The sequence below is a fragment of the Neolamprologus multifasciatus genome, chromosome 15 (assembly GCF_963576455.1).
Source record: "Neolamprologus multifasciatus chromosome 15, fNeoMul1.2, whole genome shotgun sequence".
In the NCBI taxonomy this organism is placed as follows: Eukaryota; Metazoa; Chordata; class Actinopteri; order Cichliformes; family Cichlidae; genus Neolamprologus; species Neolamprologus multifasciatus.
This window is the reverse complement of record NC_140453.1, coordinates 6,897,280-6,920,959: the sequence shown is the minus strand read 5'-3', so window position 1 is coordinate 6,920,959 and position 23,680 is coordinate 6,897,280. Positions and strand designations below refer to the sequence as shown.

Sequence of the window (23,680 nt, the reverse complement as noted above, 5' to 3'; positions counted from 1 at the left end):
GAGACACTGCAATGACAAGAGGGACTGGCAAAAGATGGACGACTGGGTAGTGGCTTTTAAAAAAATAAAATAAAAGAATGCTTTTTAATCAGAGTTTAGCATCAAGTCAATTAAATGTCTCAGATACAAATCTACTTAATCAAGTTGGAGAAACAGGAACAGAATTGGTTTTACAGGTGGAGGCCACTGATAATTTTTTTTCTGACTGTTTTTCACCTGTTTTGCATTTGGCTAGGGTCAGTGTCACTACTGGTAGCATGAGGTGATCCCGGGACGCTGCAGAGGCTGTACAGGTAGTCGATCTCCTCCAGGATGACACATCATTACTCCAGAAGCATGGAGTCTCAAGAGCATGGAGAAGTGCCAGAACAGTTAGAGGACACAGTTAGTCGAGGAGAACTGGACAAGGCTGTCAAAAGTTCTTAACCCATCAACGGGACCAGTATCTGCTCCTTTGTGCAAGGAGGAACAGGCTGAGCGCTGCTAGAACTACAAAATGATCTCCAGCAGGACACTGGTGGGAATCTCTCTGACCAGACAATCAGAAACAGACTTCATGAGGGTGGACTGATGTCTGAATGCTCTCTAGTGAGCCTGGCTGTATCAAGCCCATTTGCCACAGAATACCAGACCTGGCAGGTCGACCACTGGCGTCCTGTGCTTTTCACAAATGAGAGGAGGTTCACGTTGAGCACATGTGACAGACGAGAAAGCGTTTGGAGACTGTAACATCATTCACAGTCTGATTCACAGCATGACCGGTTTGGTGGTGGGTCAGTGATGGTCTGGTGAAGCATGTCCATGTAGGGACGCACATTCCTCCACAGCCTAGGCAACAGCACCCTGCCTGCCATTAGGTATCAGGATGAAATCCTTGGGCCTTCTGTCAGACTCTAACCTGGCTTCATCTTGGTGCTCTACAATGTCCGGCTTTATTTGGCAAGAATGTGTAGGTAGTTCCTGGAGAATGAAGGAATTGATACCACTGATTGCAATAGAAAAACCTCTGGGACATGATGTTTGATTCAATCCAACAACACCAGGCTGCTGATCTCTTCATATGCATGTGAAATATTCAAGATTAAAATACAAAAGAGAATTTTGTTACTTACCTAGATATTACCATAATACTTACCATAATTTATGTCTTTCTGATGCATATCCAATTGCCAGAATCATGTTACTACATGTTACTTTGGGGGAAAAAACATTACCAAAATGACATTTGCAAACAGCCTGAGGGTTTCACATAGTAGTATTGTATGTTTGAGCGAAAGAAGCACCACCAGCCTGTGAATGAGTAAATACAGATCCCAGCTCAATGGACAGTTTGTTTATTGGAGTGTGAGTGAACGCTGATGGAGCGACCACGTGAAAAATGCTACTTTACATTAGTTTCGCCAAATTGATTCAACACAACAAACAATTGAACATGATAACAAGGCCCGTGTGTGGAGAGGGACGTGCTACTTTAGACGAGCAAACAGGCTACATTATAGCAGCCAAAGTAAAGTGAATTTATGTGGTGTTTTCTGTCTAAATAAAACAGACAATTAGAAAAACCTCATCTGTCTGCACTGTGGAAAGACCACATTATCCACTAAAAAGCTCATTTGGTTTTGTGTTCAGTCTTGGCTGAAATGTGCAATGCAGATGAGTAATCTTTTTTCCTTTTTAGGTTGATAAGTAATTTGAGTTTTTATGGTAAAAATCCTACTTTGTGGCGACCGCGCCAGGAGAGCAGTAATCTCTAAATCTGCACCTCTGTGCTGAATAGATCTCATCTTCTTTGCAGTGAAAGATGATTTATAATTTACCTTCCTGTAGCTTTAGTTTACCTTAGCAGCAATAAGATAACTTTCAGTTTGTTCATAGTGAATAGATGGAGAGGCGTTGGTTTGATTTATGTATTTGAAATGCCAAATTATATGACCAAATGTTTATAGTAATTATATAAGTAAGTATTGGTTGATTTTATTGAAATGCCAGGTGTGTTACACAGTCTTACATAACTGTGGGCACTTGTATAGATAATCACATAGCATTGATAACAACAGGCTCTCAGTAGAGCTCGGTTATCTAAAGTATGCAGTTGTCTTGTTTGCTTTGTGTGCATAACCTGTCTTGTGACAAAGTGCTGAGGCACCATGAGTTCAGATCAGCTAAACAAAGTCCACACTGTGTCTTTTTCTTTTCTTTTTTTAGCTATTGCTGTGTGTGCACTGTGAGGCTTAAATGGAAGAGTACTTAAGATACCTCCAATTACTGCTGTGTTAATTTTCCCCAACTGTTTTTATGGTTTAACATGCGGAGAATAAATGTGTTCTTCTGGGATAAAACATCCTCACATCGCTTTTTGTTTGCATAAGTAACCCTGTGGCTAACCCTGAACATCTGACACTAAAAAGCCCAAAATCAATACCAAGCGTTGCGTGTACACATACTGTATTATTATGGTGTAACTGATACTCAATAGAAATCAAGGCAAATCAATGAGAACACCTCCTCACAACTGCGAGTGTGTTTGTGTCAAACGTGGCAGCTGTGAGCTGAATTCTTCAGTTAGAGAAAGGGCTCCGCTGTCTACTTACGCAGCTGAGCTCAGCTTATAAAACTCCACAATGCACATGGTTTACATATATATATATATATATATATATATATATATATATATATGTGTGTGTGTGTGTGTGTGTGTGTGTGCGTTTCCTTTAACACATCTCCCCTTACCCTTAGCCCTTGTGTGTAATCCACCATTAATGCTGGAGGGTAGAGGTGTGCTTTTAAGCAGACCCACATGAACACTTGCAGCTAGAAAAACGCGTCCCTGGAACTGGTGGAGAGTAATTTATTACTCAAGGGCCAATCCGCAGAGCTTCTGAAGGGAGTTGTTGAGGACACTTGAATGCACCCTTATGTTTTTATGTGTCGTGTGTGTAGTCACTCTCCTTGAATCCTCATTGTTTCACACAATCGTCTGCGTAACAGCAAAGTGCTTCCAACAACGACGGCTAGAAATTTTAGCTTAACACTTGTTTGCCTGTAATTTGACTTTGCTTTTGTTGTTTTTTTTTCCCATATTGATGTAAGTTACATTGACATAAGACTGAAAAACCAAATCAAAAATTCTTTGAATATGGAAGCCACAGCCGTGCAGACCGACAGAGCAGTTGGTGAGGCCCCGGCAGCCTCCGGTTGCTGGAGAAAAAAAATTATAGATTTTCATGGTCACCTGTAGTTTCCATGGAAGATGCGCACGTGATTTCAAACACTTACTAACTAACCACAGAGTGGTATTGAAACTTGAAAACATGCAAGGGGAGGTATTGGTGTTTGACCCATCCAGTTGAGACCTTAAGTTTAGGGAGAATGAGGCTCCTCACTCACCTTATTTAAATTTGTCTTATGTACCCCTGAAAATAGACTCCTTGTGCACCTCTGGATGTTTCTGGGTCTGCAGTGCACGCTGAATCTGTCTCCTTATTTAAAAAAAAAAAAAAACAACTCTTTAACTTTAATTTCATTGTGGAGTATAGGGTGAAGTTTTAGAGAGGAAAATCTGGCAGGTGAAGCTGGTGGTGAACAAGGATTGTGTTGGCAAGGCTTAAAAGATACACATGGCACACAGCACAGATCATGCAGCGTGATACTCATGCTCCTGGTTGTAATCTTACCTTGGTTACAGCTGTTTGGTCTCTGCCTTACACCTGGAGACCCAGTTCTCATCACCATCCTCATGTAAAATTGATCCTTGCTTCTCTACTTTTTGCAGATTGCATGTTGGCTTGCAGAGCTAGAAAGTGGCATATACATACATGGATATAATTTCTTCAGCAGCCCATCGTTTTGATTTAGGTGTGAGTTTCCACAGAGAAAGTGTTACAGGGATCATGCGCGTCCATATTTTGTGTTTTGCGCCCTGAGAAGAACTTCATTAAAACAGGCACAATCTGATGGTCTGTTTTGACTCTGTTGGCCATTATCATAATAAATTTTCACAGATGGATGAAGCAAAACATTTTCTTTCCTTTGCTGGAATAGTTGCAATGCCTGTTACACCGAGCTCCATCTGCGATCCTTCTTTGAGGTCAGTGCCTTTGAATGTAGGACCTCACGCTTACCTGAGAGAGGAGCAGGAACATCTGCATTTTTAGGCACCATAATGCACATTACATCATTGCTGTCGAGCAGCTTTTTTTTTTTTTATATAAATATTGAAAAACCTGCTGACATCATCGAGCTGGATTAAGCCAAGACCAAGAGATGTACTCGTTAAAGATAAGCACAAGAAACCAATCGATTCACAGACGATACTTTTCACTTATCTCTCCTAACAGATGTCACGGCACATAAATCTGCATGCACCTCAGTTCAATACATTTTTCAGTACAGAAGAAACAGGAAATATATACATAGTAATGTAAAAATGATGTTTTTACCATTTATAAGGAATATAAATATTAATAAGTGTCTGAAAGGCCAAAAGTCTTAAGTCTTGCTGGCATAGGAAAGAAATAGAAAAAGAAATCTCAATAGTACACGTAATAGTACATCTTCTTCAGTTAATGAGTTACTGTCAATGATGAAACACTACCTAAGTTAGTTTACATTTCTTCAGTATTGAACAGCAGAAATTCAAACTTTTTAAAATTATGACAAATTGGCAAAATGCTTAGCAGCGTCTCTAATAAAACCTCTGTAACTTCACTTCAGCAGCATCAGGTAATGTTCATATGCTGAGTCATGTTTTCTTCCGTTTTTATTCTACTGCAGAATATTTTTAAGGTTATCTGCTATAAAAAGCCAGGCCAGGAAAATCTCCTTCATGTTTTTCTGTGTTTTATCCTCAGTTACTTTGATACGAAGGCATCTGCTGTGATGCTTACACCTCTGATGAAGTCTCACAAGTGTCAGTACTGATAAATGATCAGAATTATAATATTTCTGACTGTCTTAGGCGAAATTTACCAGACCTTGTGAATAGGAATCGAATTGATTCTAGAAATCAGTGACAATACCCAGTCCTACATGTGAGCACAAAAGTAGCCTAAGAAGTGGTTTCCTTTGTAATTTTGACTGCCTGACACACCAGTTTAACAGAAATGTAGATCATTCTTGTAACTCTTCAGGAACTACACAGTATTGTGTAATAAAATATAAAATTAGAAAATATTTTGTGTCGTGGGTCTAGCCCTAGTCTTCCTCATGTGGATTCGGTCTGGCTGTACTCGGTGATGTGCTTTAACCTCAAATGGTGAAACATTTGTTGTTTCCACTGTTAGCAGGATCAGTTTTCCTGCATCATTTACAAAGAACTGTGCATCTTAGTTTTTAGGCGCTAACACTGCTCTCGCTGTCAGACATGCCTGCCAGTATGGCCCAGCCCTATCTGCTAACTGTATTTCCAGTAATTGACATGCTTATTTCCAATTAAATTTATATCCAGGTTGGATAATGATCGATTGCATCTCTAATAATAAGGAGTAGTCTATGTCGTCTAGAGCGCATTTACCTGGTTTTGCAAATAATAACAAAAAAATTAAGACAACTGTCACCAGACAACAAACAAAATTTGCAAATATTTACCTGCAAAAATTGAGAAACCATGACAAACTTTTCTTCCAAACCATTTTTTGTTTAGCATTTGAAAATCACTTATTGCCAACTAACTTGCTGTAAAGATGTTAAAAAGAAGACATTAGCAGTTCAGCACCCGCAGTCAGGCTCATTGAGATCCAGGATGTAAATGCCACATTGAATTACTAGTCATTACATCTGAACGACTGCAACCTTCACAATAAGAGAGTGGATATATATAGGAAGCTGATGATAATCTCCTTATGTGCCTTTCCTTGACCCTCATCTTGGGACGTCGGTGTTTAGCCCGGACTATTGTTTTAGTCATAATCCACACTTGAGTCCAGAATTGTTACTTTTTTTTTTTTATCTGTAATTTATGTTATCCTCTTTATTTCACCACGTCCTAATGCCATTCCAGACCTCATAAATTACACAGATAAACCCAGTAGCAGGCTGCAGCTGCCGGCTGTTCAACAATCATTATTCAAGCTACAGTGACGAGAGGAGGCGGAGCTTGTAGGCACCCGACCCCTCCACACACACACACAAACACAGAGCGATGTCCACCGTCTCCTCACACGCGCTGCTCCCTTTTCCACATCCGAAGGCTTGCTCAGTGTCGTCTCACTGAAGCCTGCTCATACGTGCAGCCCTCCTCCTCTGTCCTCATGTAGTTTCACACACATGCACTCTTTATCTTACTCGTGCACGCCCCTCCCCTGCTTTGCTCACTTCAAACCAAAATCACTCTTTATTTGTTCTGTCTTTTTGTCTCCTACACATGCACCGTCCAGCTCTCCCATTCTCTTCTCTTTCTCTCTCCTCCCTCTTTCCCTATCTCTCTCCCTCTCTCTGATACACGCCCCCCTCCTCCCTGTGTTAGTGCAAAGTAGAGCAAGAGCAAGGAATCACTCGTTCATTTTTTTCCAGCGTCTGCTGTCTTTCTCTGTCTTCTTCGGGCTGCGCGGACGGAGAGGGAGGGTTTTTTGGGGTTTTTTTCTTGTTTGGTTGCTTTCATCCTCACTGGGTTTGTCTGCCCTTTGAGAGGGGAGAAGAACAAGTGACACAGAGGGCAAGACGGGAGGAGAAGCGGGGCTCTCCCTCCATCCGTCAGGCTTAGAACAAGGGGCTGAGGAAAAAGAGGGGTAACAGCAGGGCGAGGGGAACAGGAGGAGAGGGAAGGAGGCGCCATGGGTCAACTGTGCTGCTTCCCTTTCTCCCAAGCCGAGGAGAAAATCAGTAAGTGCCTCCTGCTCCTGTCTCCATGCGTGGGTGTGTGTTGTTGGAGAAACCAATCGGATTGATACTCAGCGGTGCTGCTTTTTTGGAAAAGACTTTATGTGTGCAGTGTAGGAAGATACTGCACATCGTATATGTGTGTGTGCGCAGTGCTTTGTGTCAGCTGAGTGTGTGCGCACAGCTACATACATGTCAGTGTGTGACCTACACATGGACAAGGAGTGTCTGTGAGAGAGCAGCACCATGTCACAGCATTTGTGTGCAGATTCGTGTTGTGTATGTTTGAGCGTTTGTAGACGAGTGGTCCTATTTCAGCTGTGTAATTCTGTGTCATCGGTGTGTAATTAATCAGTGGCCGAGCAGAGCCACAAAGCAGTGACAGCTTCAGATGAAACACTTTGTGAATAGGGAGTGCAAAACGTGTCTGTAGAAAGCTGCTCTGTGGCTTTTCATTAGTGTTTGTTTGGCTGTTTGTTTTCGGCGTCGCTGCTTCTGATAAGCAGGTCCTTAATTTCTTGTGCATGTGCATTATTTTGCACACGAGCCAAACAAAACGGGGCTAAACTGTGACTACTACTTACTACTCCACCTCTATTTTTATGAAAGACCACTGCTATGTAATATAATAAAGTTATTAAATAAACAAGTAAAGGAGCTTTTTGCTTTTGTACTTGCCTATAAGTTTATATTTCTTATTTAATCGTATAAATTATAATACTTATGAGTATGTTCTTTTATTAACTTTTGCTGCTTTGCTTTAACATAATGGACTGTAAGATAAAGATCCTGTCACACTGACGCACTTTTTCATTAATGCTCCTTGAAGTTAGATCTCCTCATCCCCCTTCACAGCTGTTCATTACTCTATGGTTTTTATTTGATTGTTTTAAACTCGATGCCCGCTGTTTCACTGAAACTCTCGATCTGCGGTCAGCGTATCAGCTGGCCGAGCTACAATTTTGGGCATAATTGGCTCCGATTTGTTGCTTTGCCACAATGTCATCGTCATATGTGCACGTCTTAAAACTCAGATTCAAGTTGGGCACAAAGAAAGTTTCGACCTTTTTGCAGACAAATACGAAAACGCTCATCTCACAGTCAAGCTCTGCAAGTCACGCTGCGCAGTGAAGGTCAAATATCCGACTGAGGGGAACAATAAGCAAAACGCTTTTCGAGTGGAGGGAGGGGCGGCTCTAAAATAACTTGTAAATGCCTCTTGAGTTATCATTCTGCATTCGTTTAATCGTCATGTGCCATGGATTAGCCAGTTAACGCGTCTTCTGGAAGATGGGTTTTTGTTTTTTGAGCACCAACTGTTATCTAATGCACGGGGTCGTTGCACAATATCTGCGGTCGGTTAAAGGAAAATTCAAATGAATAAATAGTTAAAGTCAGGCGACAAATTTTCCACTAAGTGACAGCGACAAAAAAGAGGCTGCTCTTCATCAGCTTACATGAAATTAAACGAGCTCCAGAGGATAATTATGGGAGCAGTTTGTGGTTTGATTGCAGCCTTCCCTCTCATTGTTCTGCAGCAGCTGTATTGTTAGTTAATTTGGGTTTTGCATGAATGTGCAGCGTAGTTTTTGGTGCTGCTGCATGTCATAAGACAAGAATTACAATTATTACTCTCTTCTTCCAATATTATCAAAACACACACACACAATCTGTTGTGGAAGGTCATAGCATGTCACATTTAACGCAAAATCAAAGAGTAGTGTTAAAAGTCAATACATCTCTCGTCTTAAACTGAATGCACACATGCTGCCACATATAGATTTGCTCTAGTTAAAGGAGGGTTTCAGTCAGTGTGAGGGTTTCTCTTTTCTCTTCGGTAAAATTGGATTCGCTACTTGTTTGTCTCAGTCCCAGTAATGAAATGAGAGTCGGTAAATTGAAATTGATCTAATGTAGATACTAATAGGAAAGCTAGTCTCTGTGTGAGGCTACGCTTACGTAGAAGGTAGATGATGCCTTCTACGACCTGTCAGTTAGATTAATAATTAAACAGAGATACAAAGTAATACAATCGTCCACTGATTTATGGTCAGTTAAGGGTATGTTTGTGTGTGCAGGCCTTACATGAGATGTTGATCGTGCTGATCATGAGGTCATAAAGACAGACTTTGACACCAGCTGAAATGGCTCGTCTGCAGAAGGTGTGTGTGTGGGTGTGTGTTTTCTTTTTTCGTAAGGGCAGAAATATTAAACTGGGCTGAGTGTGTTCTCCCCTCCTTCTCTCTGTTTTCTCCCCGATGTGTCTCTTTGCTCTTTCCCCCGCTTGCAGCTGCATTGCTATAAACAGTCGAGCCACTGTGCCCTACTTCTGTGTGGAGAGAGAAGGATAGAGAAAAGGAAAGAGCGGCGCAGGGAATGAAAACTAATGAGGGAGAAAGGAGGGATTGGGCTTTAAGAGAAATATTGAGACAAAGACAGAGGCAAGTAGAGTGAGCCAACGCACACACACACATACACAACAAATATGTGTGTGTGTGCGTATGTGTGTTCTGTAGGTCAGATGCTACCCCTGTGATGTGGTGACAGTTGCCCCTCGTGAGCGCAACAAGACACATGCGTACTTGTGTTCCTGCTGTGTATCTGTGTGTGAATAAAACACTGACCAACAAGACGGGGTGTCACACGGTGGTGTTGGCTGTCACTGCTGGTGAAACTTAGAAAATTGAAACAGTGGAATTAATTTCTTTATATGACTATAACTTTATGAATAATAGCCATTTTTTGTCATACTCATTAAAATGCCGTCTGAGAGCTAGATGTGTTCTTACGGTTGTTATTTAGTTGAGTATTAATGAGCACGTGGATTTCCTGGGGATGTTGGAGCTCTGTGCAAGGACGAGTTGTGAGAAATGTAATCGAAACCCAATCCTGGACTTGATCAGCAACAATAAACAGGTATGATGTGGTGTTTAAATGATGCTCGGCTCAAAGTGTTACAAGAAACCATGTCCCACACCGTTACGCGCCACCACTATCCTCAGCCATTGATACAATGTGGGATGGATCTGTTCTTTCACGTCGTTTACACCCAATTTGGACGCCAGTATCTAAATGTTACAGCAGACGATGTTAAATGTTAAGACTCCTCAAGTCAGGCAACATATTTCCAATCATTTGTTGTCCAGTTCTGGTGAGCCTGTGTGAATTATACCCTCAGTTTCCTGTTGTTAATTGACAGGAGTGCCATCCAGTCTGGTCTTCTGTTGCTGTAGCTTATCTGCTTCAACATTCAATGTGTTATGCATTTATGTGTGCTCTTCTATAGCTTGGTCGTAACAGGTGGTTATTTGATTTGCGGCGTTTAAAAAAAAAAAGATGTAGTTAGGTTGTTTTGCATTGTTTGAAGCTGACAGCTGGTTGCTTGCAGAGTTTCCAGGCTCCAGTTGACTAGTATTGACCCTCGACTACGAAATGACACATCAGTCAACAGTATCCTGGGCTCTCATTGGTAGTTGCTTTAATCTCTCACCTGATAGTTCAGAAAAATTATCTCAGGTCCACTCACTCTGTGTTGCCAGTGTTTTTTCACCCATTGTCCACTGAAGTCAGGGAATGTCATTCACTTTGTATGATCACTAGTCATCGTTTTCAGTGTGCAAATAGCTTCACTGTTGCCTCAGCTCAACACAATCTGGCCATTCTCCTCTGACTTCTTGACATCAACAAGCCATTTTCACCCAGACAACCTGCTGCTCATTGGATCCTTTCTATTTTTCAGAAAATTCTCTGTAAACTCTAGAGATGGTTGTGTGGGGAAATATCAGCAGTTTCTAAAATACTCAGAAACTGTTGTGCAGCTGTTGTTGGTGCCGACAACCATGCCACATTCAAACTTACTTAAACCAGCTTTCTTTCTGACATGGAAAGGACAGGAGCAACACTCATGTCCTTTCAGTGCAGTTAATTTGTACCCATATCTTAGATTCTTTTCTTCTTCTAACAGTCTGGTAAAGGTAAACTTTATTCCTCACACATCACCTGCATGATCTGTAACTAAAGAGCAGAAGTGACCTTGATCGGACATCTTTCCCTGTCGCATGGGTTTGCACAACTGTGACATTACAGAAGTGTTAGATATCCAGCTCTGTGTTTGTATTTGTGAGATGTGCTGATGAAGTCAGCAGGGACCACGTGCGGAAGAGGGGAAGCAAGTCGACAACAAAGAGAAACAGAGAAAGGGAAGAGATGGATACAGCGCTGCTCATTTCACCTCTTTCCTCCCAGCCACTCCTCTGTGCTAACATATCTTCTTTTATTCTGGCGCCTCTCTGGTTTCACTCGTCCTTGTTGTATGGAAACATCAGGAAATGAAAGGATTTTTGAAATGATTACCCATCAGATGGGCTCAGGCGTTTATAGACGAAAACAATCTGACTGAACTAACAACATACAGGAAGCTGTAATTGATCAGACACACTCGGTAAGTGAAAAAGTAGGGAAACTCTCAAATTTAGTAACATCTCCTTTAGGAGCAACAGTCACCTTTCAAAGCAGCCCAAAATCACCATGCTGCTTCCACCATGCCTCGTAGTTGGGGTAGGATGTTTGTGTTGGTCTGCTTTGACGTCTCTTCAACCGCGGACGTTCAACTTTTGTCTCGTGTGTCCACATAAAACGCTACTCCAAGAGTGTTGTGGAGCACTGAAATCATCTTTCACAAACGTAAAATATGCTGCAGATTTGGTTTTTGGGAACCAGCCTTCCTCTAACACCATTCAGTGTTTTCCTTATGATAGACACATGAACACGACTTTAGGAATTTGTTGATCTGTGCATGTTTTGGTGGTACCCATGGGTTTGGGGGTTTTATTTGGTTTTGTTTCTAACTTTTCATCATTACATGTCTTGCTTTTTATGTGATCCAAGCCAGATGTCAACTCTAAAGTAGATTGTCAACAGTCTTAAGTTGTTGTTGTTGTTTTTTTTGCATGGTTCACACCAAACAGCCTTTTTATTTTTGTAAAGGAAATCAGTCTGTGTGATTAACTGGATTTTGTGTGTTTTTATTTATAAAACCCACATTTAAAGTTTCCTCTCCTAAATTGAAGATGTTTTATGTTTGTCTTTGATCAAACCACATTGGATTAGTAATCAGATCAGAAGTTTTGCTAATGCCAAAGCACTCAAAAACCTTTCTCTGTATTACTAACACTGCAATATTCCCATTCTTTCATGACCTGTAAGTGTGTTTTTATAAGAGTGGACCTGACAGCCCAGGTCACTGAGAAGAAAAGGCCATTTCTGAGTGCTGTCTGCCTTTTCCTCATGTCCTGATACTAAGGAGTGAGTCACATTTGGGTTTAAATTACACCACACATGGCCCAAAGAATGGCCTGGGGACTAAGCTTTTGTTACATGAAGACAACCCACTGTCTGCTTTTTTAAGGTGCAATCAATACGTGATGTTCACTTCTTCAGTGCCTTTTCCCCATCAGTGCTTGATTGTGACAGGATTGCAGTCAGCGTCTGTGTTTGTGCCGACTCTGTTTAAGCGCAATTTGTTTTAGAACCGGACCAGACTGTCTCCAGCCGTTATAAAGATCTCCAGCACACAATAAAGCCAAATTAGATACAGTTCTATGTGTAAGTAATGAAAATAAACCAGTTTACTATCATTGCTTACTGCTGAGGTGTGGAAATGAGCAAACAGACTATGATGTGTTGCTCTGTCACACCAGAGTAAAAGACTGAAACATATCAAATCAAAATGCAGTGGGATTTTTTTTTCCCGTGCTTGTTTTCCTTCACACTAAAAGACCGGGCTGTTTGATGCAGTCAAACTGAGTTCACAGACGCCGCACATGCCCGGCTCCGCAGCTTTAATGTCTGCTTCCAGTGTCAAACCCACAGGCCGAATCTTAAAAGATCACGTGCCACTTTTTTTTCTTCTTAAGTTAATGAAAGCAACGCTGGAACTGTTATCTTTATTCATTGTCGGTCACATGGCTCAATGAAGGCAGCGCTGGTCTTTTGGGCTAGATATCATTGCTCACTGGATCTGCTGACATTTCTTGCAGCTCATCAGTTGGATTTATATTTTTGGACCAGATAAAAATGGCTCAACACAAGTAGAAGATGTCGCTGCAGTATTTACATTTACTTATTCAGTCAAACATATAAACCATATATTTCACATATTAATCAGCCTTTCTTCCTGCATGATGTTCATTTAACTGATTTCCTCTCACTGAGTTTGTGATAATCATCTTTCCAAAAAAAAACTATGGTAATTGTTGGAACCACTGCTGCCTAAAAAAATTGAAAACGTACTTTGTTCAAGTATTATTGGACTGCTTCAGTATTAAAGCTGCCACATTTTCAAAATGTTTGAAAAAATTGGAACTACAGCGTAGGTTGTTGAAATATTTTCAGTTATAGTCCCACAGAGTAATGCTACCCCACTTTACTAAATCTGTTGTTATTATTGGTGATTATTGGTGCCATCTATGAGTCCTCAGCACTTTGTTTCCGTGTGTAATTGTGCAGTCAGCATGGCTTTGGCTCGCTACCATCCGTGTCCATTTTCAGCTCAGTTTGCTGAGCGGCGTGGAAATCAGGAAGCTTCCCTCTTTTCAAGTTTATTGAGAGAAACTTGAAATTAACAAAAACAATTCTGATCACACTTTATGTATCACCATTGGGTTTTTTTATCTCATTATTTTGTATTTAGAATGATATGAAAGCAGATTAGTGGGTCCATCCTGGTGTCTTCTTCATCATCCTCATTTTATTTGAGCCATTAAAATTGTCTTCACTGCGTTGGTTGAGTTGCACACATCTGGGCACCAACACCCTGCTGTATCCCATTGCTCTGGCACGGCGAAGAGATGGTCAGAAACGTAATTAGTTTCTTGTGTTGCAAAATTTACAAAGTAGTGGAAAATTAAGCCACATTACAGCTGCAGAATTTTCTTTTCAAAGCCATTTCTGGCAGGTTTATTCATCTGAATTAATGCAGATAAGCAAATGTTTAATCAGGCGGATTAATACTGCGTCCTGCATGTTTTTAGGGAGCGCATTTGTTTGCTTTTTGAGAGGCTAATAATCTAACCTGGTGCTTAATAATAAACGATCCATGGACAGCTCATCCTCATAAAGTGTATACCAGGATACGGGCTGCTGAGAATCAGGCATAAATGTGCTGCACTCTGCTGCAGTCAGAATCAAGTATGGAAAACTTTCTGGTATATTTCTCTGCAAACTGTCAGTGCTCTGTACCCCAACCCACCCCTCCACTGCCTACAAAACCCCGCCGGCCTCTTCTTTTTCAACCTCAGCTTTCTCTCTTCGTCTTTGTCCTCAAATGCACTGAGTTCATTTTTTTTTTCTCCCTGCTTTTTCTCATTTCAAGCTCCATCCTATTGCGCAGATATTGTTACCCTCTGCTTCCTAAAGTCACGTACTGAAGAAGAAGCTTTTACATTCAGTTTCTTCTACATTATTAGACTACTATGAAATTCTTCTGTTTTCCCAGTTGTTTGCAGATGCTGAGGTCAAAGCACGCACTCATGATACAGCAAGCCTTCCTCTAGGGCCCGAACATGCTCCTCTCCTCCTCCTTTTTATTTACCCATTCCTTTCATCCTCCTTCTGCAGATATGCTCCATTGATGTTCTGCTCAAACCCCTGCGAGAGCTTTCAAAAATGATCAGCTCATTCAAAGTAAAAAGAGTGTATTTATGACAGCAAATTTTCAGATAGTTAGCAAACACAATCCAGTAAATTAGATTCAATTCAATGCGATTATTAAGGATCATTTTAGATACTACAGCTAGTTCCTGTGCATGTTTTGCATCATCAGTAGCTGCCGTTATCTGGTACGTTTAATTTCCGGTTTGAGAATTCAACAGAATCCTGCAAATGGTTCTCTTGAAGAAGAGGCTGTTAAAACCAAGATGAATAAGTAGGGGAGGTTGTGTAAGAGAATTTGCAGTAATGGTGTTTAACAGTCCCTTCAAAGGGCAACATATATTACAGTGGAGTGGTGACTTCGAGCAGACACACACTGCCACTTGACGTTGCACAGACTCAAAGCTGACAGTGTACGGTCAAAATCCTAAACATAGCGTCAACACACCAAGAACCTTTCAACCTTTGCCTCTCGAAGCAACTATGAGACCTGGAAGATATTAGAGACGGAGACAGCAGGAGCACATCAGAGAGGAACAAAGTTAAAGGAGAACATATCAAGAACACCCAGCAGCTCCGATGCTTTAAACTATATATTGGCATCAGTACACTGACATGCTGTGACTGTGGCAGAGTGACCTTTTTATTTAGAAAACTTAATAGAAAACCTCTTTGAGTTATTGAAAACCACTCCACGTGTTAAGATTAGAATTGTTTTATTTAATAAGACAGTTTCTGTTGCTGTTGATTGAATGCATATTCATTTGGTTGAGTTTCTGTGGATCTGAACCAGCAGCAGCAGAATAGTGATTTCATATGTCTTTATGTACCTCGTCACATGTCCTAAACACATTGAGGGAACTAATTACATTTTACACAACTTTTCACATGGACTCGGCAGCAGATATAACAATAAACTTAGTAATAAACGTCTTAGAGTTTGTTTGTCAATGGTGACAGTGCCAAGCCCATTCTTGTGAATATGTCATCACAGTAATTCTTGAAAGGAGTCTCCATCTATCTGCTAAAGCCAAGGACGAACTGATAAGATTGTGGCTGTAAAAGATCAAGGGTCAGCTTTTCTGTAATATCAAAAGGATTTGCAAAACCCCTTGTTTGGACCATTATTCAGTAGAGGTGGGAATCACCATACATCCCACGATACGATATTATCACAATACTTAACGCACGATACGATATTATTGCAATTTTTTTAAATATTTTTGCGATATTCAGATTCTGTACATAAAGGTAAACTTTATCAATATTCATTTTATCTAATATCAAAGTGTCACACTCAGTCTTTCTCTCATTTCAGTTTTATTGTTGACAAACTGAACGGTTTGTATTACAGTCTAGTCCAACTTAACTGAATGCAACCCTCTGGTACAATTATAGCTATTCTGAACTATGCAATTTATGAAAACTATGCAGCCCCTTCAGCAACTGAAGAATTTGAAAGTAAATTAAAACAAAATATAATTTTACATTAAATAAAAAAGTTTTAAACTTAATTAAAATAAAACATGTCTTAAATTAAAATACGTAAACTGTCATGTTTATTGCTGCCATAAAAAAAGTTAAACACATTTGGACAGTGAAGGAATGTCAGGATTCTTGCTCAGAAAAAGGATCAACATGCTCTGAAGTCAGAGCAAAAACTTTTTTGTAACAAAATATCAATTTCTGCTGTCCCTGTATCGATACATTATTAGCAAACAAAATATCACGATACTACACAGTATCGATTTTTTCCCCCACCCCTATTATTCAGTGACTCAGGGAAAGATAAGAAACTGAATTACTAATAAAATGAGTTTTAAAGTCTTTACTACACCTTGACTGATTACGGGAGGGACACAACTGCAAGGCTGTAATGTAATAATTTTAACTGTAATGCTGTAATTCTAGTTTGGATGTGGATAAAATCAAGTCAAGTCAATAAAGTTACACTAAAAGATGTATTAGTCATGATAGTTCAGATACATTAACCTGGATCGAAGTAGAAAACCAATGAACCTCTTTGTTTTAGAAATGAGAGCAGAAATTACATTAGCATATGATTAGGGTTAGGGTCACTCCTTGATGATGAGACCTCAGTTCAGAGCACTTGCAACTTTTTTCTCTACTTCTTTTTTTCTTTCAGTCTAAGACCAAAAAAGCTGTTTTAGAGACTTGAAAAGGGCCAAAAAGTGAGGAAGTGGACCGTAAGAAAGAGGCAAAGAAGCCAAATAGGAAAAGACAAACTGGTTTGGGAGAAGATGATACTTAGAGGCTATAGAGAGTTAAACTTGACAACAAAAACAGATGGAAAGTCGGTACAACCTCCTTTTGCTTTTAAAAGTGTGTGTATGGTTCTCATCACTGTCACCATGACTACACAGCCAGCAAAAAAAAAAGGTAAAGAGAGGGAGAGCAAGAGGAACAAATGTTTGAATAAAGAGAGAGCGAGGTTAGAGAAGGTAAAAGCAGAGTGGCAGCGAGAGGAGAGGATACGAGGAGGGCTGGCGCTTTGAGAAATTGTGGGAGCACTGAGAGTGTGTGTCGGGGGAGAGAGAGAAAGAGATAAGTTGAGCGAGTGAGATTCATGTGTCTGTCAGCCTCGTTGCTGTGGAGTCCGTTTATCCGCAGTTTGAAAAGCTTATCTGTTTCTCTGCTAGTGTGTGTGGGTGAGAAACCGGTACAGAGGATGGCTTTACTGCCATCATAAAGGCCGTCACTTCGACAGGTCAAGACTGAATAGGCAGATAGAAACACGCAGTCACATTAACAGATACAGACACAGAAGAGACCTTTGACAAGCGAGACGAAACCGCCTTACGTAAGGTTGGCATCGAAAGCGATATTTTCTGGGTGTTCAATGCAACGGAAGGAACTCAAGAAGCGCTAAGTCACGGTTTTAGTTCACTCTTACGTCATCGTATCTTGTCCAGTGTTTTATTTTCTGAAGTGCGGCCTCAAAATAAAAGCTTCTGGTATGCAACAGATTTCTTTTAAAAGCCACTTTTACAAGAAGAAAACTTGCCCACGGTATTGTGCCCTGCTTTCCTTCTCCATCCTTCTGTCCAACCTAATGCAGTATTTTGGTAGTATGACTCAGTGGCTTTGGTTAACAGTTTTGCCTTCACAGTATTTCTGCATCCTTTTTAGGCTTCATGTAGCCCCGGGGTCCAAACCTAATGTTTAAAATCACTGCTGTCTAGCACTGAAAGTATCTCCCTCGTGGTAACACACAAAGAGGCTCTTGTAACGGTGCTGTTTGGAGAGTGTGTGCAATCCCTGAGACGCCAGAATATGTCTGCTTTGTTTGTTCGTGCTTACTTAATATTTGATGTTTGTGCTTGTGTTGCAGATTTGGTTCAGGCTCCAGTCCGTGCTAAACGCTCAAGTACGTGTCCTCCTCCCGTCATATGTGTGCAATCAGAGTTGGGAGGGTTCATTCAAAATGTGATCTGCATCTGATTACAAGCTACAACTGCAATGACCCTAAAGGCATCATTTCCCATATACCTTCACAATAATCAAATTCAGGCTGATTAATGGTGTGATTACTTCCGGCCTTGGAATAATCTCCAGTTTATTGATTACAAAAGAGGATACCATCTCGTTGCTTTTTTTGTATCCAAATCGTCTCTCTGATCATTCTGAGTATTTTTACTAATATTGTTGTAATCCAATCACAGACAATCTCATTCCTCTTTATTAAGTTAGCGTAAATGGTGGAAGCAGAAGCAGCCTCTGTCCTATTTAGAGCATCTGGGCAGGGAGTGATTAAGTAGGCTGTCCATTAATCGTGCTGCTGGGTTTTATGTATTTGTTTCAGTTGCATCCCCTTCATTTGAATTCATCCTGCACTCTAAATCATAATCCTTGTTTACATTTTAGGTTTACCTTTCTTACTTTGGTATTTACTTACACATATTTTATTACAGGCATTCCTTCTTCGTGTGTTTTATTTTAAATCTATATGCAAATAAATTACTTAAATTGGGTTGAGACCTTTAGAAACTAGTGGACATGTAATGGGTTCAGCATGTGTACAAACTGCAATTCAACTGTAGAACCAGCCACTGAATGAAAACCTCCCAGTGATGTAGGCCTACAAATCATTCTGCAACCAGCTGGTACTTGCTAAGTAGTAATGAAACTTGGAAAAAGTGCAACACAAAGGGGAATTGGAGACTTCACGGAGTAAAAGTTGCACCTTATTGATCTGCTGTTGACCAACACAGTCACAAGGAGGTTTCAGTGCGACTGTCAGCAACCTACAGCAACCACTTGCCAAATAGTCAGGGAACACCCATAGCTACTGGAAGTTGCGCAGACTTGTCGCTAGGCCTGCGGGACTGAGGCCCAAGCCATATTGGCCTCAATTAATTAAGGCAAATATGCTCCATATCTCTTGTAGTCGTCTTGTCCTTTGCAGTAAATTACACAGTTCCCACTGTGATATGATTCTTCTGTTTTGATGAGAGGCGAGGTTTCACCCAGTTTGTTCTGGCTGTAACCGTCACTGACTGGGCTATTTCTCAATTCATAAAATGATGATTAGACCGAACATATTGAAATATGCCAGCTCTAATGCATTCTTATACAAACCCTCAAATATCCAACATAAAATTTAACAAAACCTCAATAACAAAACACAATTAATGTACAGTTTTCAGCTTTTATATGTGAACTGCTGCAGAGTTTATCATGGATGTCTTTGTTGAATGTTTAAAAAGAAAATCCAGCCACGCCAATGACATCTTTTACTGTTAATTTGGAGCCAGCACTATATGCAACCTTTATAAATATTAATCATTACTCAACTAAGTTTGAGCCAGCAGTCTCCATTAGGGATGGGTATTGATAAGATTTTCACGATTCCGATTCCATTTTTGATTCTGTTTAGTGATTCGATTCTCTTATCGATTCTTTTTAAAAAAGGAGAACACTAAGGTCGATTAGCTTAGGACTTTGTTTTATATCTTCTCTTTGAACAAGATAGAAATTTAGGAGTAACATGGCCTTACAAACCCAACAGTGACATCTTAAGAGATCCACAGCCTACGGCTCTTCAATGGGGTGTCACAGGGTCCCCAGGAAAAAAAATTGTAAATGTAAAATAATAAAATAAATATTCTTCTGTAGCAATAACAAAGTATAACATAAATTATTCAGTAGCAATTACACAAGAATATCCAGTAATGTCCCTGCCTACAATTAAACACATTCACTTACCGAAAATTGGAGGCATCTGCTGTGGCAAATGGGTGCAAGCCTTTGACCACAAACTTAGTCACTGCTCGGTGACATTCGTCTATCCTGGCCTGAAAGGAGACGCTACCGGTAGACTGTAGCGAGAACTGCCAGCATCTGAGCCAGACTCTGTCTGTCTCTCTCATCATGGTCACCTAAATGCACAGTAATGGCAGGTTTTGTAATAAGGCAGATCGCGCTAACATAATATGCACTGTTAGTTGATTATTTACCTGCGGCATTAACGGGAGAGGACGTGCAAATGTTACCGCTGCTGCTGGGTTGACATTCACGAGTCCGGAGCGGAATTAAAAACACGACATTCATTTAAGGTCATCGTGTGTTTTGTGAGCAAATGCTTTTTCATATTTGTAGTGTTTCCTCCCTTAAATGAAATATCTACTTTACAAGTATTGCAAGCTGCCCTGTTGTCATCCGTTCTCGTAAAGTATAACCAAACTTTTGAGCGTTTGAGCCGCTTAGGCGCCGTGTTTCCTGCCAGGTAAATGACGCTCCGCAACGTGGTGACGTCATTTGGGGCGACTGGAATCGATAAGGGAATCGTTTGCAAAAATGGCAAACAACTCCAAGGAATTGAAACAGTGGGAACCGGTTCTCAACAAGAACCGGTTTTCGATACCCATCCCTAGTCTCCATTGGGGTGAGGCAATGTAAAGTTGTTCGAAAGCAATGTGCTTTCTAAAGCTCCTCATTTTTCCCAGCAAGTCAGTCAAAGCAAAAAATATAATTTTTGAAAAGAATGTTGAAGAAGCACTTTTTAAATGTACACTCATCAATATTGGGTTGCATATTGTACTCAGTCTAAGTGTGCATCTTCCAACAAACCATCCACCATATTTGAATACAGAGTCTGGGAAGGACATCTCCCTTCCAACTATTGGTGTTTTACACATGTGGCTAGAGACCAGTCAAATATGTAGTACTCCAAAGGTGGAGGAGAACATTATGTATGTAGGCTAATGCTAGGCTCAAATGTCTGATAAACACTTTGAATACCCTCTCATACAATGTGAGAATGTAATAAATCAGCTGCCCCAGAGTCCAGTAATGTGTTAGGCCATATCAAAGAAAGTTTAATTAATGCTGACAAACAGCAGCTAACAGATGTTAACAACAGCTAAGAGCAACAAAAACTGCTGCGTTTACTCTCGGCAGTTCAGCACACCCTCAACAATTCTCCTCAGCCTGGCTGCCATCAATGTGAAGTAGGATTCTCTGATTCACTCACCCGTACTGGACTGCTTTCACAAAGGTTTACGGCCTCCTCCAGAGTAAATAAAGGTAGATGTCACCCGGCATTGACAGCTGAGGTTAACAGTGGACTGACAGTCTTGCACGGATGGGAAAAAACTCTGAGACAGTTCGGCTCCAAACAGTTGTAGAAACATGCCGTCAGTGTCTGATATGAGGTACAGTCTACACCTAATGTTTTTGGTCTCTCTTGGCTGACTCAAACTTTTGTTTGTCCTGTAATAACTACTATAGCTGAGATTAAGCACTTCAATTGGGATGGGTAAGAAAACAGAAGTAGTCTACAGATGAACAAGGTGTTGCAACCTGGCTGAAAAGAATGTAACAAAAACAGGGAGACCTCACATAGTCTTAGGGTGTTGTTAAACAGTTTAATTAAATAAAGAAAGCAGAGATTAGTTTGACCAAATTACAGCTTTACTTTTGTTAGGCACAGTTTTATTTAACTACATTTACTGCAGTTTTACTACATTTTAAATGTTGATTAAATGGTTTCTGACAGCAGAGAGGACTGCAAACATCTTAATGTTTGTTTTACTTCAGACGGTCGCCCACTAGGAGGTTGCCTAAGTAAAGTGCAGAATATGCTCCCTGCTTAAAAAAATAAATAAATAAGTATTGGCCCAGTTGCTGTTTATCTCATGAATCAGAAACCGGTCATCAGTAATGAGCGGACGGTTTGTGGCGCTGACTGTGAGGGAGTTCTAAGAGTGGAGCAAAGACTAAACAGGGTGACCGTCACATGATTTAAACGATTGCGATCATTAGTGCTAGGAGCGCCACTCTGCGCTACTTAGAAATGTGCCTGCAGTTTTACTGAGAAAAGGCATATTCAGTGAATTCAGTCACTAAAACTAAGGGGTAGATAGAAAAACAAACATCAATCAGAGGTATGACTCACTCAAAAAGACAAGCAGGCAGGTAATCAAATAACATCTCAGTACAACAGCAGCAGCAGCTGTTTTGTAGAAATCACAACTCGATAAACCTCAAGTTGCTAAAACAGAACAACATGTTCAAAAACAATAGATGGAAAAGCTGATTCGAGCACATGGGGAAGTTGGAGTGAGAAGCAACTGCTGGCTTGTTCTGACGACTCCTGTTTTCTATTTGGCGTGCTGTTAGCAGGTTGGACGCTTGGCATAAACAGCATAAATCCACAGTCGCACAGTGCTCGTGTCATCAGACCGTGGCGGAGGTGATATACTCGCGACAGTGACTTATTCCAGTGGTCTAGACAACAGATTTCAGCTCACAGTCGGTCTTTGGTGACTGACGCCACTGTATTATATTCTGCACAGAGGTCAGCAGATGCACTTCACTGGTATTTGCATATTAACAGAGGGCACAGCAAGGTCGGTGGCACCTTGTTGTATTTATTATTCATGGGTATGCTAATTTAGTAGTCTGCACAGAGGGATTTTCATATAAAATGACTCATTGTGTGTGTGGATTGCCACTTATGTAACAGTCTAACAGCCGATGACTAAACAATTAACACAGCAGCAGAACTTGCTTTAATTTAATTTCACCATCTTGCAGGTTAATATTTAAAAACAACAAAACAAACGGGGGAAAAAACATAAGAACAGAATGTGACACATGGCTGGTTTGAGACACCTCTGTCGTATGTAAAAAATAATTTAAAAAAAAAAACGGATGACAATAAATTACACATCATACTCTCGGCTGGTTCTGACCTCAGCAAAATTATCATCGTCATCGTCTCCTGCTGTATGCTCTGTCTCGCTGTATAATGAATAATAGAGCATGACGCTGATTTCAAATGAAACAAACCTATGGGCCCAGTGGGATTCTGTGGTAAAGAGGGTTAGTGTGCGAATCTTGTGCTTGGCCTTGGTAATCAAAAGCTAATGCGGTTATACAGTGTTTGTGCGTACGTGTCTGTGTGTGTGTTTGTGTGCGCCAAACAGACTGGACGGCTGAATGATTTTTCTATTACTCTCTTTCTGAATGGCTTGCTCCTGCCTGTCCATCCTACAGCCTGCCTGCCTGCTTTGCTCTCTTTCTACATGAATTATTGACTGACTGACCATCTCAGCGATTCTTCTGACTGGCGTTGCCGTCTTTCTGTCTGCCATTTTGTCTGTAGCTGAACTAAACTTAAATGATTTGCTTTGGTGTTCAAACCAAAAAGGAAATGAATATCAGCTGTTTACATCTTCTGTGACTATCATCTCTGCAACGATCACTTCTTTCCTATTGGGACATCAATCTGTTGTCGCCGTGTTCAGTCTGTGATGAGTGGAGAATGCACACAGTTAATTATTGTCAGATTAATGGTTATTTTCTGTTTTCATTTTGAGCATATTAGAAAAAGAATGAAACGGGTCGTGCTTTCATCATAAAGGCACTCAGACACCACAGGAAGCAGCTTAGTGCTGCAATCAAATTTACCGTCGAGTTAAATGTCACTACAGTTAAAAACTGACTAATTCCTGACACATATGGTGAAGTGGAAGCTCAGCTGGAGCCACCAACACAGAGAACAATCAGCAGTTTCATGATGGGTTTGGATATTTTTTTTATAGGTACGGATGTTGCTCTAACATGCCCTTTTACAGGCACGAGGGGGCATTTATAGTCTGACAGTTGACGATGGTGGTATAAATCGGGTTTAGAGTTTCATTGGCATCCTTGTTATCACTCCCATGTTTTTATTCTTGGACTGTGTAGC

The 23,680-nt window shown here is 40.6% G+C and overlaps 1 protein-coding gene and 1 long non-coding RNA gene across 4 annotated transcripts in view; one reads left to right on the top strand and one right to left on the bottom strand.

Annotated features, from left to right (window-relative positions):
• The window catches only part of akap7 (A kinase (PRKA) anchor protein 7), a 47,890-nt gene that overhangs the window by 19,812 nt on the left and 4,398 nt on the right, over positions 1 to 23,680 (top strand). The window contains exon 10 of one of the 3 annotated variants that reach the window (XM_085132899.1): positions 17,819 to 17,854. The exons of 1 other annotated variant lie outside the window; for it this stretch is intronic. In XM_085132899.1, coding sequence (XP_084989025.1) covers positions 17,819 to 17,854 — 36 coding nt within the window. Of the gene's footprint in view, positions 1 to 235; positions 2,650 to 17,818; positions 17,855 to 23,680 lie in introns of those variants that run through there. One more of the 3 variants, XM_085132902.1, reaches the window with a different exon arrangement.
• LOC146501437 (uncharacterized) lies at positions 3,491 to 7,401 on the bottom strand. The gene is made up of 2 exons (XR_014869356.1): positions 5,587 to 7,401; positions 3,491 to 3,793 (listed from the first exon to the last, which is right to left on the bottom strand). It is a non-coding gene; the product is annotated as an uncharacterized LOC146501437 (long non-coding RNA).